This window comes from Lutjanus erythropterus, chromosome 23, assembly GCF_056507025.1.
Source record: "Lutjanus erythropterus isolate fLutEry1 chromosome 23, fLutEry1.hap2, whole genome shotgun sequence".
NCBI classification, from domain to species: Eukaryota; Metazoa; Chordata; class Actinopteri; order Lutjaniformes; family Lutjanidae; genus Lutjanus; species Lutjanus erythropterus.
The window spans coordinates 10,567,905-10,587,750 of NC_139339.1; the positions used below are offsets into that span (position 1 = coordinate 10,567,905).

The 19,846-nt window shown below is 41.9% G+C and overlaps 1 protein-coding gene across 1 annotated transcript in view; it reads left to right on the forward strand.

Annotated features, from left to right (window-relative positions):
• The first annotated feature begins 11,246 nt into the window (after positions 1 to 11,246).
• Positions 11,247 to 19,846, forward strand: part of LOC146305618 (uncharacterized) — a 29,167-nt gene continuing 20,567 nt past the window's right edge. Inside the window, exons 1-2 of the mRNA XM_084713120.1 lie at positions 11,247 to 11,958; positions 13,003 to 13,772. Coding sequence (XP_084569246.1) covers positions 11,247 to 11,958; positions 13,003 to 13,772 — 1,482 coding nt within the window. The remainder of the gene's footprint in view (positions 11,959 to 13,002; positions 13,773 to 19,846) is intronic.

The window sequence follows — 19,846 nt, forward strand, 5'->3', positions numbered from 1 at the left end:
CTCACCTAAACCCATTTACAATTGACTTGCTCAATCCATCATCTGCAGCTTTTAAAAGTTGAGCTTTAATGATAAAGACTCAGGTAAGCCTCACCCTTTGGATAAAATCTGCTCTTTTCACCTGCTGTATTATTTTAAAGAGTGCTAAAGCTTCCACACAAAGAACTTAAATGTCATAGTAACACTTTTTAATATTGCCCTTGATTTACAGTGTAAGTATGTTAAGTGTTATTGTTATCACTAAAAACAGGAGTCATAAAACATCAATAAAACTAAAAATTAATCCTTCCATTTCATCAATAATGATACGTCTTGAAAATGTGTTTTTGTAGGATGTTGGTGAGGTTATCTTTACAATAAAAGTATTTCTGAGTCAGATTTTCGGCAAATTTCAAGCACTGAGGAGTCTTGGGGTTAAGGTATGCTAAGTGTGAATACTTTATACTGTACTTACTAGTGCTGTCATATGTAGAATTCCCACACCGCTAGTAAGATGTTTGGTGTGATGAATGGTATAGAAAACACAAGAAAAACATGAAAATTTGAAAACACTCATCTTCATCATCATACATACCATGTATGAATAAACAGAATTGGTGACAAACAAAAAAGGGAATTTATCAAGATAAATACAACTACACCTCCAGCTCACTGTACAACCTATCTCATATACACACAGTTAGGTGTTAAGAAGTAAAAAGTGCTGAAATACAATTTGTTTTCTGTTTCTGCAGCTCTGCAGAAAATTCATAACCTGCAAGTACTGGGTAGTGGTTTTGATTCACGTAATTTCTTAAGATTTATTGTGTTCCATTTTATGAATAGTAGCCTAAATCTGATATTGCAAACAATATTATTTGTTTTTTTCCTGCAGCAGAAAAGTACACATCAACAACATGTGAATCTAGGCTTGGAAAGCACATTGGTTCCTAATAAGACTCAGATTGTAAATGTTTTGCTCAGTGCAGCTCCAGATGTCACAGGCTTCAAAACTGAAGGCAGCTCTATCATCATGAGTAACCAATGTAAGAATATTAAGCACTAATTTGATCAAAAAATTCCTAAAATTGCACAGCTGTTGGTGAAACTATTGTTTCCTTTTTTTCCTCAGATTCAAGTGTCATGAGCCACAAGCTTGGTCCCACTGCATCCTGCCTGGTACTGTTGTCATGGCTACTGACAAGCCAGCATTAGCTGATATCCATTAGAATTGCCATCAGAACATGCCTGCCTATTGGTATGAAAAAGGACTTTGTCTGCAAAAATCCAACAGTCATGACTGTCTTCAGTCTCCTGCTGCTTTAGATGAACTTGCACTAAACAGACATGGTAATGACAGTGGATTATGTATGTCCTAGGCTGGACAGAAGACACAGCCACCTGTATGCACCTGGTCCACAAAATCATCCAAAAAGCCAAAGAATATAACAACACTGTAAGTCTGGAAAGTTAGAAATTAATTGCTGTATAAATAAAAATATAATAAAAATATATAAATGTCATTCACCTCACTGAGCACAGTGCTTTAGCAATATGTAACTTGGAGTGAATCACTAATCTTATCTTATCTGCAAAACAAGTCAAACCAGCCGCACTGGAAAGTAAAGCCGTAAAAAAAAAACAACTTACCATTGTCTCTTGCAGCTGTAGCTTTATTTGGAAACGTGATTGAGAAATCTGAAAGCTAAATGTCAAACTGGATTCCCTGATACCATAGCAGCATAACATGGCATATCAACATAACAGCTCCACCGAAAGAATATTGTAAAAGGAACAAGTATATTAAATTAAATGTTTGAAGACATATAGCAGGAGTGCACTGCCAACAATGAACCAATGCGCAGATTTTTATCAAAGGTCATGTTGTACATGATGTATATAAAAATAAAAACAATGCTGTGTCAATTTTCTTATTTATACAGAGTGCGTGTAATCATGCACAGCTCTTTTCTGGGAGTTTTCTTGTAGTTTGTACCATTTCTGTCAGAATTGTCAGGACAATGAATACAAGATCTTTGAAGAATTTAAATTGTCTAAAAAGTTTCTCAGGTCAAGTTTGATACCAGGAGGATGAGAATAAAACCCTGCTGTGTGATTAAATGCAATTACATTTCACAATAGCATTTTAGAAGACAATCTCAACCTTAGATGTTTCAGTGAGTCATGTTTGTTCAGAAATAGAACTAGGAGTGGTGCTTTGTTTATTTTGCTATGAGTTTCTTATTTGTTTAAATACCATCAGGCAGTCTGAGAAATGATCCTCAAACTCAGAGTAACCAGCAGCATCAAAACCACCATCAACCAGTCAGAGTTCATTTTCCATGACGGCTCTCACAAAATGCATTTTAACACAGTTATGTTGCAAAAGACACAGTAAGAATGATTTTCACCATGAATCTTTGACAGCTGTCATTTACTTGCATTCAAAATGTTCCTCACATTTGTTTTCATAGTGGCACGCCTAAACAGACTTGATTGAGACAAAGAATGTTGCACTGTGGAAGAAGAAGTTAAGTTGCGAAAGACTTTCATATATTTACAATGAAAGATTAAATTGTATATATGATTGAAATCTGAATCTTCTTTACAGATTTTACTAAAAAAAAACAAAAAACAAATATTAAACTGCGCACATTTATTCCCATGGAACATTTATGGAACTTTATAATGAGAAACTGTCTCAAAAATGTCTTAGTTTAGAAGGCCTATCTCAAAATATTGACTAACTATCTCAAAATAATGGCACACTGTCTGAAAAAAATGACTGGCTGTCTAAAAATAATGAAAGACCAATAAAGAATGATTTAGTATCTCCTCCTGTACATCTCTGCCCACATTGCTGCCGACCAGCTGTTGTGAACAGACTTCATCCAGCAACTTCACCAATTGCTTCCTTGAAATAAAACCCTTAAATTAAAGCACATTAAAATGGAACTTCTCTTAATAGGCGCAAAATCTGCATTAAACAAACTCCATAACTTCTCTATTCCCATCGATAACTCCTCCATCTCTCCCTCCCCTCAGGTTATGAGTCTGGGTGTCGACAGCACCCTCTCCTTCACCTCCCACGTCAATAATATCACTTGGTCTGCCTACTTCCATCTTTGCATCTTCTCTCACTCCTCACTCTACTGCTGTTCTTGTTCACAGTCTGGTCACCTCGTGTTTAGAGTCTCTTCTCTTTGGCCTTCCACATAAAACCCTCCATAAATTACAACTGGTCCAAAACTCAGCTGCCCATATTATTACACAGACCCCTTTAATCCATCACATCACACCTATTCTACAACAGCTCCATTGTCTCCCCGTCACACATCGCATCAACAACAAAGTACTCCTCCTTACCTTCAAAGCTGTCCACAACCTTGCCCCTCCACATCTCTCTGACCTCCTCCACATTGCTACACCCACCTGCACCCTCAGATCCTCTTCCTCCATCCATCTCACTGGAAAAAAAAAATCACAATCTTAAAAAGCTGGTGCCTGTGTTCTTGAAGGAATGTCAAATTTACATCAGAACTCTTGAGTCTACTATTTTTTAAAGGCTTATAGTATCTGTCACTAACACTTTTGGTTTTGTTTTTCTCTCAGTCAACAATACTCCCGAGTATATATCTACTGAATAGGGGCTACATATATTTTCAAATTTTTCTGTGTTCCTTTGTATATACAGAAATTTCTAGATATAGTGGTATTTTCTCAGACCTTAAAAGGACTTTTCTACATAAGCAAACAAAGCAAACAAAATGGCATGTTCCATAATAACCCCAAGTATGATGATTTGAAAAATATGGGGTACATCTCATTAGCAGATTTGAAAACTGGTCACCATTCAGTTTCATTGTTTGAGAGATTCTGCAATGCTATTTTCTTGTGAAATTCCAGCAGTGTTTTGTGGACTAAAAAACTAAACCTGACCTTAAGATGACATGAGAGTGAGTAGATATTAACTTTTTTAGGTGAACTCTTTAACACAAAAAACATGGATATGGAAACTGGGTTAAGACACTTGATAATGAACTCTGCATAAACCAGGCAAAATATGATCTGGAAATGTAACCATTATTTTTCAGATTTAACCTACTCCACTTCCAGTGAACACAAAATTGATATTCACATAAATTTGCTAGACATATATACATCATTCAACCCATTTGTGAAATGTACAGTTTGTTCAAGTAACAGCAGTAGGCTTTAACAGAATATCACCAGGTCTTGGAAAGTCTTAAAAGCTTTGAATCAATTTGTCTTAAAAAGGCCTCAGATGGAATAAACAATTCGGATCTACAAATGTCTTGATAATTTTCTCCTGCCTACAGTAGTCAGTAATGTTGGTTCTAAAATGTGGCGACGCCTGCGAGCTGGTTCAGGCAGACAACTCGAGCTGCGTTGCAAATTGTGTGACGTACCTCACTCTAGATGGTACATACCAAACCTAACAGTGGGGATTGTGACAATGGATTGTGCAATTAATTATTTTTATCACTCAGCTCCATCAGACTTGGAGCAAACGTGTGCCAAGACCAAGGGCAAGAGTCAGCAATTACAACTACTCTAATTACTGTAATTAAGTAGAGAGGAGTCTACTTGTATCTTTGAGTATTTTTTCAAGTCTGTAATTTTACTTGTACTTAGTACAAGTACACAATACACTAGGTATTCTACTAGTTACTTTTAAACCTTAATTGAGTACTGACTAAGCCTTCAATCTGAAATAATATCTGCATTTTTGTTGCCAATAAGGCTAAATGGGCCAATGAAACCATGACATATATGGATGAAAATAATGCTGCAACAGACTCAGGTTTGGAGAAGTGACTGTGAGCGCTGACCAGAGCGGCGCAGAAGATGGAAGAAGTAAGTGCTTTGTAATTATATTTAACATCAGTAGATTCATTTGAAGTTGAGTAATATTTCAGGAATGAAACAGTACTTGTACTGGAGATCAAAATAATCCACAGACATTGTCGAGAGCAGTTTCATGTAGGAACCATTTTCATGTAAGGCAGAATCTCCCAGCGCCACTTTAGCTCCACGAGCTGATCACCATCTACTCCCATTATTTTCAAGAGAAGGAAGACATGGGCTGATATCTCAAAAACTCTGTAACTCAAAGTAGAACCAAGTACCACCTAACAGCTTTACACCATTTGGTGCAATGTTTAACACAGCTGCTCGATTTATTCTTTTCCTTATTTGCACTACTCTTTGTTATAGTTCCCATTTGGTGGTACTATTGCAGTGTTTTGGAAGCATTTATACTTGGCCTCTTCATTGTACCTCCACAAACTATGCTGCCATCACAGCTTAGCTCAGAACTCTCAGTAATCATGGTTAACCTATGTACACACTACTTGCATGATCAGTACTACATAGCAGGCTGATACTGAAACAAAAACTTATCTTGAATTGCATTTAAGTGCCCTCATGTTTTCTTTTGAAATTCTGTAGTATTTTGATAGTATTTTATGTTTTTAATTAATTTGCATTTAAAAATTATATTTCTGATATTCTTTCACGTACTACTAGCTTATGTTTGAGAATCTAGGATCTAGATGGATAAATAGCAGTACAGGTAAGAGGAATACTTTGTAGCTTTGATTTGGGGGTGAGCTGTCCCTTTAAACAAACTTGAATAATTTCATATTTTTTCATTGTTTAATCCACTCAGTTATTTTATGTCACTTATCCAGATTCATTTTAGGTTACTAAATAGAACCTTAATATTTTGTTGATTTTGGAGACTATTGTGGACAAAAGTGGTAGTTTTTCTACAGTCACAACAACAAAATATGATGTTAAAATAAAATTTTCAAATAAAAATCTCTGGCTAACATACTACTCACTGTAACTTTGGCCGGGAGAAATGAAAACACAGGTTTGTTTCATCTGATTTCAAACAGAATCTGACCCAGTGGCAGGTCTTAATAATCACTATATAGAAATAGATTCTGACAAATTGGTAGCATGTTACCAATTCCTGATTGTTCAGAAACTGGAAAAAATAATATATAGTGAAAATGTGAAGAAACATCTAGCCGTATTTATTATGTGATAATATTTAAGCCATATATAAGATGTGTGTTGATATTTCAGGGTGTCCTAGGGTATTATGTAACACTATCAAATAGCACTCTTAGCTATGAAATAGTTGATTGCTAACATTAGCTGTTGTGCAACAGTAGCCATAAGGTTAGCAAATATGTTGTTTTACCCTGACATATGGTCCAGTCTCCCTTTGTATTTTCGCTTTTTCTTTTCAGTTGCTGATCAAACTGGGAGATACTTAAGCTACCCATCCTGAGTATGACCTCAAAGAAAGAATGCTGCTGTGCGAACATGGTGAACTACCACTTCACTAGAATTCAATATTTATTTGTTTATCAGAGCTCATTGTCACACCTGAGGAGTCTCTTTCAACATTCACATTAGTGGAATGCACCATGCACACCTTGGAGACAAAAGGAGGGAGTAGCCTATTCTATGGCACTGAGTCAAGAAAATGACAGATTGACAGGCGAAATTCTGTTTCTTCTGATTTGGGATTATTCATCACAAAGGCTAAAGCATTTCCGAAATATTTATCACGTATGAGTCACGTCATTAGCCTCTATTCCTTCCCAATATATAAAGGCCTTAATAGATCGACTGTCACAGAAGGTGAAAGGGTGACAGTATCGTATATGTGTACTGGACTGGACAAAATTAAAGACTCAAAAGTTTAAACAAGTTTAGTTAAAAAAAAACAAACAAACATCCAAAACAGATAGGAAGGGGTAATTAACATCAATTTTTCATATTGGGTAAGTACATTTTAAGCCTATGTGTACACTTTTTAAATTTATACACTGTTTGAGTGTGAGAGTGTTTTTGCGTGCATGAGAGTTAGAGACAGACAGACAGGCAGGGTGAGTGTATTTAATTGTCGTGTGATTAGCTGTTATTGTATTAATAAGTTCTATTAAGTCTGTCCTAATTTTAGGAAATACATTTCTTAATCATAAATTATTTGTCATTCTGACATATCACATTTTGAAAGCCATAGCTGATAGTCTCATGAAGTTATTCACATTCAGTTTTTATATTTAATTTCTCTCCATCTACATTATCATGTCACATGTAGCATTTTTTCAGCACCATAGAAATGTGAAGTTTTAAGTACAAACATTCTAGTATTCTATTATTAAAATCGGATAAAAATTGGTATAACAATTCACATATAAATAATAAGAATTTGATATAGTATTGGTTCTTGTAGGGATATCTCTTTGTCTTTCTTCATCATGGGGTCAGATTTCAGAGTCAGCTTGTAGAACCTGTGCACTAATAGAGGGTCAGAGCGGTGCATGGATATGCCTGCATATTTAGGGTGCTTAGAGAGCAATCTCCTCACTCAGTACACCTGCCTGCTCAGGTATTGTGCATTTGGATGTGTATATTCCATCAGGTCTAACCTGGATAAAATCTAATGGAGTTATTTATTCCCAAATAAAGAGGGAATAGGTGAAACAAAAATACTATCAGTGAAATCTGAAAAAAAAGTTGGAATTTGCCAGGCAGGGTTTGAGTTTTTGCAATAAATTCAGAGAACTTGACATTATTTTAATTTCATATTGCATTGGCTTTCCCACAAATAAACAATAGCCACTCACCCCAATAATTTGGATTTGCAAAACTGTCTGTAAGGATTCTTTTCCTTCTGCTCAAATTTCATTAAGTGAAATGTAGTTATTATTATTGCTGTACTTTGTCAGAAAATCACCCTAATGAAAATGTTGAACAGTGTACTGAGCAACCCTTTCAGGATACAGATTATTATATAGGGGATGTATACTTTAATTTACTTATTTGTATCAAACCGCTTGAGTTTAGATGTTTTTTGTATCTTGATTTACAAAGGCTTTAAAATAGTCATAATAATTTCAATCATTTGTATAGTGAATACTGCATACTCATTGGAATTAAGTAAATAAAATTTTTGGGATTAAAAAAATGTTTCATTATTATTATGTTTGAACATGCAATTCTGGAATCATGATATTTTTTTCCTTTTGTTGCATTTCTTCACACTCCATTACCACGTCACTAAAACAATTTATATGTCATAACTTGCCATACCAGTCGAACATTCACATAGGTGGAATGCACCACCAGAGTTTTGCAAGAACAAAAGAAGGGACTATGCTATAATACTGAGCCAACAACTTGATTTATGACAGGCTGTTTCCAGTGGTATGGCTTTGTACATGGCTAGGGTGTCGCTATATTTCTGAAAAATTTATCACCTGTGAGTCATGTCAGTAGACTCTATTGTGTTCATATACAATGCCTTGCACAAGTAATCACACCTCTTTGACATATTTTGCAGTAAACTGCCGGTCAGTCCAATCTGCAGGCCTTTTTGGGGGTGTCTTTGCCAGCTTCAAATCAGCTACAGTCTGCAATTTTTACCCATTCTTCTGAGCAGTATAGCCCAAGCTCAGTGAGATTGGATAGAGGCTGTCTATTAACAGCTATTTTCAACTCTCACCACAGATTCTCGATTGGATTGAGCTCAAGTCTCTTGTAGACAGAAGTTTCCTTGTGGGGGATGGTGTTCTCGGGGTAATGTGCAGTGTTGGATTTCCACCCAGCATTTGTGTTTTGCACCAGGGTTTAGGGTTAAATCCATTTTTGGTTTCATCTGACCAGATTATCTCCCACATGCCTTATGGCAGCTTTCTTCTTGCCACGCTTCCATAAAGTTAGGATTTGTGGAATACACAACTAATAGTTGTCCCGTGAACAGATTCTCTCCTCTTGGTTTCTTCTCTAACACTCTTCTTTCTAGGTCAATCATTTAGGCAGACAGCCTTCTCCTGGAGGATTTATTCTATATATTTGTTATATTCTATCCATTTTCTGATGATTAATTCAATCCCTTGGTGCTAGAAACCCCATACTTTGTAGAACAATGAGAGAGATATCAAAAAAACAACATGCACATTTCAGTCTGTGAGTCAAAGAGCTGCTCTTGATGTCCCTCCCATTTGTAATAGAACTATTCATGTGATAACAGAAATTTACGGTGATTAGGCTATGGGGACAGATAGTGGGGAAGGACATTATTAACAGTGTGTTGACACCTACCTCATTAATATATGTTTGTGTATATCTGAATGATTTAAGCCAACATCTACTGTATGTTTTCAAGGTTCAGAGGTCAAAGGTCTTGGCTAGAAATGCTTATATCATACTTTTTAGAATATCTTAGCACATCTGAAAATAGGTTTCTTAAAAGTCTATGTTTACAGTTGAATTTTTTTTTAATAATAGATTGGGAACATGTTTTTTTGGTGAAAAATACAGAATTGCCAAGGCATGTCCAGCTACTTCAAAAGTGGGTGACCGGCCTCTGGTGCTCCATAAGACATTTACAGCCTCCATCCCCTCCTACACACTTCAAAATTATGGACTATTTTGTGTTAGTCCATTATAGAATCCATTTTAATTTGTGGTTGTAACATGATAAAATGTAGAAAAGACTAAGTGGGGTGAATACTTATGGAAGGCACTTTATAAAGACCTTAATAGATATGAACTGTCACACAAGGTGAAAGGTTTTTAGCCTCACATATTTTAACTGGACTGAATTAAAGGCACTAAAACAGTTTAAAAAACATCCAAAGCATATATTGTATTCTCACAGGGATTCAAATATTAACAATGTACAGAAAGAAATGTTTCTGGCAGCAAGTAACTGCTGTACAAAAGGGTTTGAAAAACTGCTTCTGTGACTAAGTCTCCATATCTTTTGATTTTTTAGATTCAAAGGAAGATAAGATGGGTGTGCGAAGGATCATATCAATTTTCCTCATGCTTATAGGTAAGCAGGGTGATTTTTTTTTTCTCTTTAAGTTTCATTTTAAGTTTGTGAACAAAACAATGTCAAATGAGGTGCAATTAATGCCATGGTTCAGCTTTCCTTAGACACAAGCTGCGGGGGGATCAAAGAAAAAGTATAGGAACCTTTATACAATTATGTGGGTTTTTAATGCAGTGCTGCCTGAGGGATCAAGGGTCACAGGCAGATGTTTCTGCAAATTGTCTGAATCTTTTAATGATATTATAAATTATAGATCATGAAATCACTAAATTCTTTGCAGTTTTCTGTTAAGAAACACTGTTATTAAACTGCTGGACTGTTTGCCAATGCATTTTTTCATAAAGTGTTGAATATCGCCTTCTATGCTTGTGAATGACTATGCCTTTCAAGGAGGCCCCTTTCATATCCAATCATAGTACTATAACATACATTACTACCACTTAACCTTTTTATCTGTGCAGTGTTCCAAACAGGTGTTGTTTGAGCATTCCACAACTTTTCTCCTGTCCCACCTTTTTTGAAAAACATGTTGTCAGCATAAAATTCAGAATGAGCGTACATTAGCAAAAAACAGTTTATCACTTTGAACATCAAATATCTTGTCTTTGTACTATATTTAATTGAATGCAAGTGATAATTATTAGCAAATCATTGCATTCTGTTTTTATTTACACTTTACAAAATGTTTGAATTTTGGGGGGAATTAGGGTTATAGATTTACAACTCTGTAAATTATTGTGTATCATTTTCTCACTTGATAATATCAGTTCAGAAGTGTTGTGCACTTTTTCTCCTTTGACTAGCTGGGTACTTCATTTCATTATGGCTGTCAAGAAGAATAGGAAGACAGCTATGTTTGCATTAATCCTTATTGACAGACTGGAGCAAAAAAACATTGTACTGGCTATACAAAGGAGAAAATGCTCACCTTTGATTGAAGGAAAATGAAAAGTACGAATTAAATGTTGGATTGATATATGATGGTATTTTAGCCAACAATTCTAATTCTGAACAAAATTTTTTAGCTATGACAACAACAGCGGCTTACACAATGACGACAACAACACATACTCTGCAAACAACAATATCAACAAAAATATCAAAAATAACGACTGCTGTAACGAAAACGACAGCAACAACAGCAACTATTCCTACGACAACAACACCTCCTACTCAAACAACAACGACAACAGCAACTACAACAACTGCTGCGCCAACAACAACAACATCAGCACCTACAACAACTCCTGCGACTACAACGACGACAGCAGCAATAACCACAACTGCTGCTCCAACAACAACGACAGTAGCGCCAACAACAACGACAGCAGCAACAACCACAACTGCAGCACCAACAACAATGACAGTAGCGCCAACAACAATGACAGCAGCAACTACAACAACTGATGCTCCAACTACAACAACAGTAGCACCAACAACAACGACAGCAGCAACAACCACAACTGCAGCTCCAACAACAACGACAGTGGCGCCAACAACAACGACAGCAGCAACAACCACAACTGCTGCTCCAACAAAAGCAGCAACAACCACAACAGCAGCAACTACAACAACTGCTGCTCCAACAACGACAGTAGCACCAACAACAACGACAGCAGCAACAACCACAACTGCAGCTCCAACAACAACAAGACTAGCGCCAACAACAACGACAGCAGCAACAACCACAACTGCAGCAGCAACAACAACGACAGCAGCAACAACCACAACTGCAGCTCCAACAACAACGACAGTAGCGCCAACAACAACGACAGCAGCAACAACCACAACTGCTGGTCCAACAACAACGACAGCAGCAACAACCACAACTGCAGCTCCAACAACAACAACGACAGCAGCAAAAACCACAACTGCAGCAACTACAACAACTGCTGCTCCAACAACAACGACAGTAGCACCAACAACAACGACAGCAGCAACAACAACGACAGCAGCAACAACCACAACTGCAGCTCCAACAACAACAACAGTAGCGCCAACAACAACGACAGCAGCAACAACCACAACTGCAGCTCCAACAACAACGACAGTAGCAACAACCACACCTGCTGCTCCGACAACAACAACAGCAAGTACAACAACTGCTGCTCCAACAACGACGACAGCAGCAACAACCACAACTGCTGCCCCGACAACAACAACGTCAGCACCTACAACAACTCCTGCGACTACAACAACGACAGCAGCAACAACCACAACTGCTGCTCCAACAACAACGACAGTAGTGCCAACAACAACGACAGCAGCAAAAACCACAACTGCAGCTCCAACAACAACAACGACAGTAGCAACAACCACAACTGCAGCAACTACAACAACTGCTGCTCCAACAACAACGACAGTAGCACCAACAACAACGACAGCAGCAACAACCACAACTGCAGCTCCAACAACAACAACAGTAGCGCCAACAACAACGACAGCAGCAACAACCACAACTGCTGCTCCAACAACAACGACAGCAGCAACTACAACAACTGCTGCTCCAACAACAACGACAGTAGCACCAACAACAACGACAGCACCAACAACCACAACTGCTGCTGCAACAACAACGACAGCAGCAACTACAACAACTGCTGCTCCAACAACAACGACAGTAGCACCAACAACAACGACAGCAGCAACAACCACAACTGCAGCTCCAACAACAACGACAGTAGCGCCAACAACAACGACAGCAGCAACAACCACAACTGCTGCTCCAACAACAACGACAGCAGCAACAACCACAACTGCAGCTACAACAACAACAACGACAGCAACAACAACCACAACAGCAGCAACCACAACAACTGCTGCTCCAACAACAACGACAGTAGCACCAACAACAACGACAGCAGCAACAACAACGACAGCAGCAACAACCACAACTGCAGCTCCAACAACAACGACAGCAGCGCCAACAACAACGACAGCAGCAACTACGACAACTGCTGCTCCAACAACAACGACAGTAGCGCCAACAACAACGACAACAGCAACAACCACAACTGCTGCTCCAACAACAACGACAGCAGCAACAACCACAACAGCAGCAGCTACAACAACTGCTGCTCCAACAACAACGACAGTTGCACCAACAACAACGACAGCAGCAACAACCACAACTGCAGCTGCAACAACAACAACAGTAGCGCCAACAACAACGACAGCAGCAATAACCACAACTGCTGCTCCAACAACAACGACAGCAACAACAACCACAACTGCTGCCCCGACAACAACAACGTCAGCACCTACAACAACTCCTGCGACTACAACAACGACAGCAGCTACAACCACAACTGCTGCTCCAACAACAACAACAGTAGTGCCAACAACAACGACAGCACCAACAACCACAACTGCAGCTCCAACAACAACAACGACTGTAGCAACAACCACAACAGCAGCAACTACAACAACTGCTGCTCCAACAACAACAACAGTAGCGCCAACAACAACGACAGCACCAACAACCACAACTGCTGCTGCAACAACAACGACAGCAGCAACTACAACAACTGCTGCTCCAACAACAACGACAGTAGCACCAACAACAACGACAGCAGCAACAACCACAACTGCAGCTCCAACAACAACGACAATAGCGCCAACAACAACGACAGCAGCAACAACCACAACTGCTGCTCCAACAACAACGACAGCAGCAACAACCACAACTGCAGCTACAACAACAACAACGACAGCAACAACAACCACAACAGCAGCAACCACAACAACTGCTGCTCCAACAACAACGACAGCAGCAACAACAACAACGACAGCAGCAACAACAACGACAGCAGCAACAACCACAACTGCAGCTCCAACAACAACGACAGCAGCTCCAACAACAACGACAGCAGCAACTACGACAACTGCTGCTCCAACAACAACGACAGTAGCGCCAACAACAACGACAACAGCAACAACCACAACTGCTGCTCCAACAACAACGACAGCAGCAACAACCACAACAGCAGCAGCTACAACAACTGCTGCTCCAACAACAACGACAGTAGCACCAACAACAACGACAGCAGCAACAACCACAACTGCAGCTGCAACAACAACAACAGTAGCGCCAACAACAACGACAGCAGCAATAACCACAACTGCTGCTCCAACAACAACGACAGCAGCAACTACAACAACTGCTGCTCCAACAACAACGACAGTAGCACCAACAACAACGACAGCAGCAACAACCACAAGTGCAGCTCCAACAACAACGACAGTAGCGCCAACAACAACGACAGCAGCAACAACGACTGCTGCTCCACCAACAACGACAGCAGCAACTACAACAACTGCTGCTCCAACAACAACGACAGTAGCAGCAACAACCACAACTGCAGCAACTACAACAACTGCTGCTCCAACAACAACGACAGTAGCACCAACAACAACGACAGCAGCAACAACCACAACTGCAGCTGCAACAACAACAACAGTAGCGCCAACAACAACGACAGCAGCAACAACCACAACTGCTGCTCCAACAACAACGACAGCAGCAACTACAACAACTGCTGCTCCAACAACAACGACAGTAGCACCAACAACAACGACAGCAGCAACAACCACAACTGCAGCTGCAACAACAACAACAGTAGCGCCAACAACAACGACAGCAGCAACAACCACAACTGCTGCTCCAACAACAACGACAGCAGCAACTACAACAACTGCTGCTCCAACAACAACGACAGTAGCACCAACAACAACGACAGCAGCAACAACCACAACTGCAGCTCCAACAACAACGACAGTAGCGCCAACAACAACGACAGCAGCAACAACCACAACTGCTGCTCCAACAACAACGACAGCAGCAACAACCACAACTGCAGCTACAACAACAACAACGACAGCAAGAACAACCACAACAGCAGCAACCACAACAACTGCTGCTCCAACAACAACGACAGTAGCACCAACAACAACGACAGCAGCAAAAACAACGACAGCAGCAACAACCACAACTGCAGCTCCAACAACAACGACAGCAGCAACTACAACAACTGCTGCTCCAACAACAACGACAGTAGCACCAACAACAACGACAGCAGCAACAACCACAACTGCAGCTCCAACAACAACGACAGTAGCACCAACAACAACGACAGCAGCAACAACCACAACTGTAGCTCCAACAACAACGACAGTAGCGCCAACAACAACGACAGCAGCAACAACCACAACAGCAGCAACTACAACAACTGCTGCTCCAACAACAACGACAGTAGCACCAACAACAACGACAGCAGCAACAACCACAACTGCAGCTCCAACAACAACGACAGTGGCGCCAACAACAACGACAGCAGCAACAACCACAACTGCTGCTCCAACAACAACGACAGCAGCAACAACCACAACAGCAGCAACTACAACAACTGCTGCTCCAACAACAACGACAGTAGCACCAACAACAACGACAGCAGCAACAACCACAATTGCAGCTCCAACAACAACGACAGTAGCGCCAACAACAACGACAGCAGCAACAACCACAACTGCTGCTCCAACAACAACGACAGCAGCAACAACCACAACTATAGCTACAACAACAACAACGACAGCAACAACAACCACAACAGCAGCAACCACAACAACTACTGCTCCAACAACAACGACAGTAGCACCAACAACAACGACAGCAGCAACAACCACAACTGCAGCTCCAACAACAACGACAGCAGCGCCAACAACAACGACAGCAGCAACTACGACAACTGCTGCTCCAACAACAACGACAGTAGCGCCAACAACAACGACAGCAGCAACAACCACAACTGCAGCTCCAACAACAACGACAGTAGCGCCAACAACAACTACAGCAGCAACAACCACAACTGCAGCTCCAACAACAACGACAGTAGCGCCAACAACAACTACAGCAGCAACAACCACAACTGCTGCTCCAACAACAACGACAGCAGCAACAACCACAACTGCAGCTCCAACAACAACGACAGTAGCACCAACAACAACGACATCAGCAACAACCACAACTGTAGCTCCAACAACAACGACAGTAGCGCCAACAACAACGACAGCAGCAACAACCACAACTGCTGCTCCAACAACAACGACAGCAGCAACAACCACAACAGCAGCAACTACAACAACTGCTGCTCCAACAACAACGACAGTAGCGCCAACAACAACGACAGCAGCAACAACCACAACTGCAGCTCCAACAACAACGACAGTAGCGCCAACAACAACTACAGCAGCAACAACCACAACTGCAGCTCCAACAACAACGACAGTAGCGCCAACAACAACTACAGCAGCAACAACCACAACTGCTGCTCCAACAACAACGACAGCAGCAACAACCACAACTGCAGCTCCAACAACAACGACAGTAGCACCAACAACAACGACAGCAGCAACAACCACAACTGTAGCTCCAACAACAACGACAGTAGCGCCAACAACAACGACAGCAGCAAAAACAACGACAGCAGCAACAACCACAACTGCAGCTCCAACAACAACGACAGCAGCGCCAACAACAACGACAGCAGCAACTACGACAACTGCTGCTCCAACAACAACGACAGTAGCGCCAACAACAACGACAGCAGCAACAACCACAACTGCAGCTCCAACAACAACGACAGTAGCGCCAACAACAACGACAGCAGCAACAACCACAACTGCTGCTCCAACAACAACGACAGTAGCGCCAACAACAACTACAGCAGCAACAACCACAACTGCTGCTCCAACAACAACGACAGCAGCAACAACCACAACTGCAGCTCCAACAACAACGACAGTAGCACCAACAACAACGACAGCAGCAACAACCACAACTGTAGCTCCAACAACAACGACAGTAGCGCCAACAACAACGACAGCAGCAACAACCACAACAGCAGCAACTACAACAACTGCTGCTCCAACAACAACGACAGTAGCACCAACAACAACGACAGCAGCAACAACCACAACTGCAGCTCCAACAACAACGACAGTAGCGCCAACAACAACGACAGCAGCAACAACCACAACTGCAGCTCCAACAACAACGACAGTAGCGCCAACAACAACGACAGCAGCAACAACCACAACTGCTGCTCCAACAACAACGACAGCAGCAACAACCACAACAGCAGCAACTACAACAACTGCTGCTCCAACAACAACGACAGTAGCACCAACAACAACGACAGCAGCAACAACCACAACTGCAGCTCCAACAACAACGACAGTAGCGCCAACAACAACGACAGCAGCAACAACCACAACTGCTGCTCCAACAACAACGACAGCAGCAACAACCACAACTGCAGCTACAACAACAACAACGACAGCAACAACAACCACAACAGCAGCAACCACAACAACTACTGTTCCAACAACAACGACAGTAGCACCAACAACAACGACAGCAGCAACAACCACAACTGCAGCTCCAACAACAACGACAGCAGCGCCAACAACAACGACAGCAGCAACTACGACAACTGCTGCTCCAACAACAACGACAGTAGCGCCAACAACAACGACAGCAGCAACAACCACAACTGCAGCTCCAACAACAACGACAGTAGCGCCAACAACAACTACAGCAGCAACAACCACAACTGCAGCTCCAACAACAACGACAGTAGCGCCAACAACAACTACAGCAGCAACAACCACAACTGCTGCTCCAACAACAACGACAGCAGCAACAACCACAACTGCAGCTCCAACAACAACGACAGTAGCACCAACAACAACGACATCAGCAACAACCACAACTGTAGCTCCAACAACAACGACAGTAGCGCCAACAACAACGACAGCAGCAACAACCACAACTGCTGCTCCAACAACAACGACAGCAGCAACAACCACAACAGCAGCAACTACAACAACTGCTGCTCCAACAACAACGACAGTAGCACCAACAACAACGACATCAGCAACAACCACAACTGTAGCTCCAACAACAACGACAGTAGCGCCAACAACAACGACAGCAGCAACAACCACAACTGCTGCTCCAACAACAACGACAGCAGCAACAACCACAACAGCAGCAACTACAACAACTGCTGCTCCAACAACAACGACAGTAGCGCCAACAACAACGACAGCAGCAACAACCACAACTGCAGCTCCAACAACAACGACAGTAGCGCCAACAACAACTACAGCAGCAACAACCACAACTGCAGCTCCAACAACAACGACAGTAGCGCCAACAACAACTACAGCAGCAACAACCACAACTGCTGCTCCAACAACAACGACAGCAGCAACAACCACAACTGCAGCTCCAACAACAACGACAGTAGCACCAACAACAACGACAGCAGCAACAACCACAACTGTAGCTCCAACAACAACGACAGTAGCGCCAACAACAACGACAGAAGCAAAAACAACGACAGCAGCAACAACCACAACTGCAGCTCCAACAACAACGACAGCAGCGCCAACAACAACGACAGCAGCAACTACGACAACTGCTTCTCCAACAACAACGACAGTAGCGCCAACAACAACGACAGCAGCAACAACCACAACTGCTGCTCCAACAACAACGACAGTAGCGCCAACAACAACTACAGCAGCAACAACCACAACTGCTGCTCCAACAACAACGACAGCAGCAACAACCACAACTGCAGCTCCAACAACAACGACAGTAGCACCAACAACAACGACAGCAGCAACAACCACAACTGTAGCTCCAACAACAACGACAGTAGCGCCAACAACAACGACAGCAGCAACAACCACAACAGCAGCAACTACAACAACTGCTGCTCCAACAACAACGACAGTAGCGCCAACAACAACGACAGCAGCAACAACCACAACTGCAGCTCCAACAACAACGACAGTAGCGCCAACAACAACGACAGCAGCAACAACCACAACTGCTGCTCCAACAACAACGACAGCAGCAACAACCACAACAGCAGCAACTACAACAACTGCGGCTCCAACAACAACGACAGCAGCAACAACCACAACAGCAGCAACTACAACAACTGCTGCTCCAACAACAACGACAGTAGCACCAACAACAACGACAGCAGCAACAACCACAACTGCAGCTCCAACAACAACGACAGTAGCGCCAACGACAACGACAGCAGCAAAAACCACAACTGCTGCTCCAACAACAACGACAGCAGCAACAACCACAACTGCAGCTACAACAACAACAACGACAGCAACAACAACCACAACAGCAGCAACCACAACAACTACTGCTCCAACAACAACGACAGTAGCGCCAACAACAACGACAGCAGCAACAACGACTGCTGCTCCACCAACAACGACAGCAGCAACTACAACAACTGCTGCTCCAACAACAACGACAGTAGCAGCAACAACCACAACTGCAGCAACTACAACAACTGCTGCTCCAACAACAACGACAGTAGCACCAACAACAACGACAGCAGCAACAACCACAACTGCAGCTGCAACAACAACAACAGTAGCGCCAACAACAACGACAGCAGCAACAACCACAACTGCTGCTCCAACAACAACGACAGCAGCAACTACAACAACTGCTGCTCCAACAACAACGACAGTAGCACCAACAACAACGACAGCAGCAACAACCACAACTGCAGCTACAACAACAACAACGACAGCAACAACAACCACAACAGCAGCAACCACAACAACTACTGCTCCAACAACAACGACAGTAGCACCAACAACAACGACAGCAGCAACAACCACAACTGCAGCTCCAACAACAACGACAGCAGCGCCAACAACAACGACAGCAGCAACTACGACAACTGCTGCTCCAACAACAACGACAGTAGCGCCAACAACAACGACAGCAGCAACAACCACAACTGCAGCTCCAACAACAACGACAGTAGCGCCAACAACAACTACAGCAGCAACAACCACAACTGCAGCTCCAACAACAACGACAGTAGCACCAACAACAACTACAGCAGCAACAACCACAACTGCTGCTCCAACAAC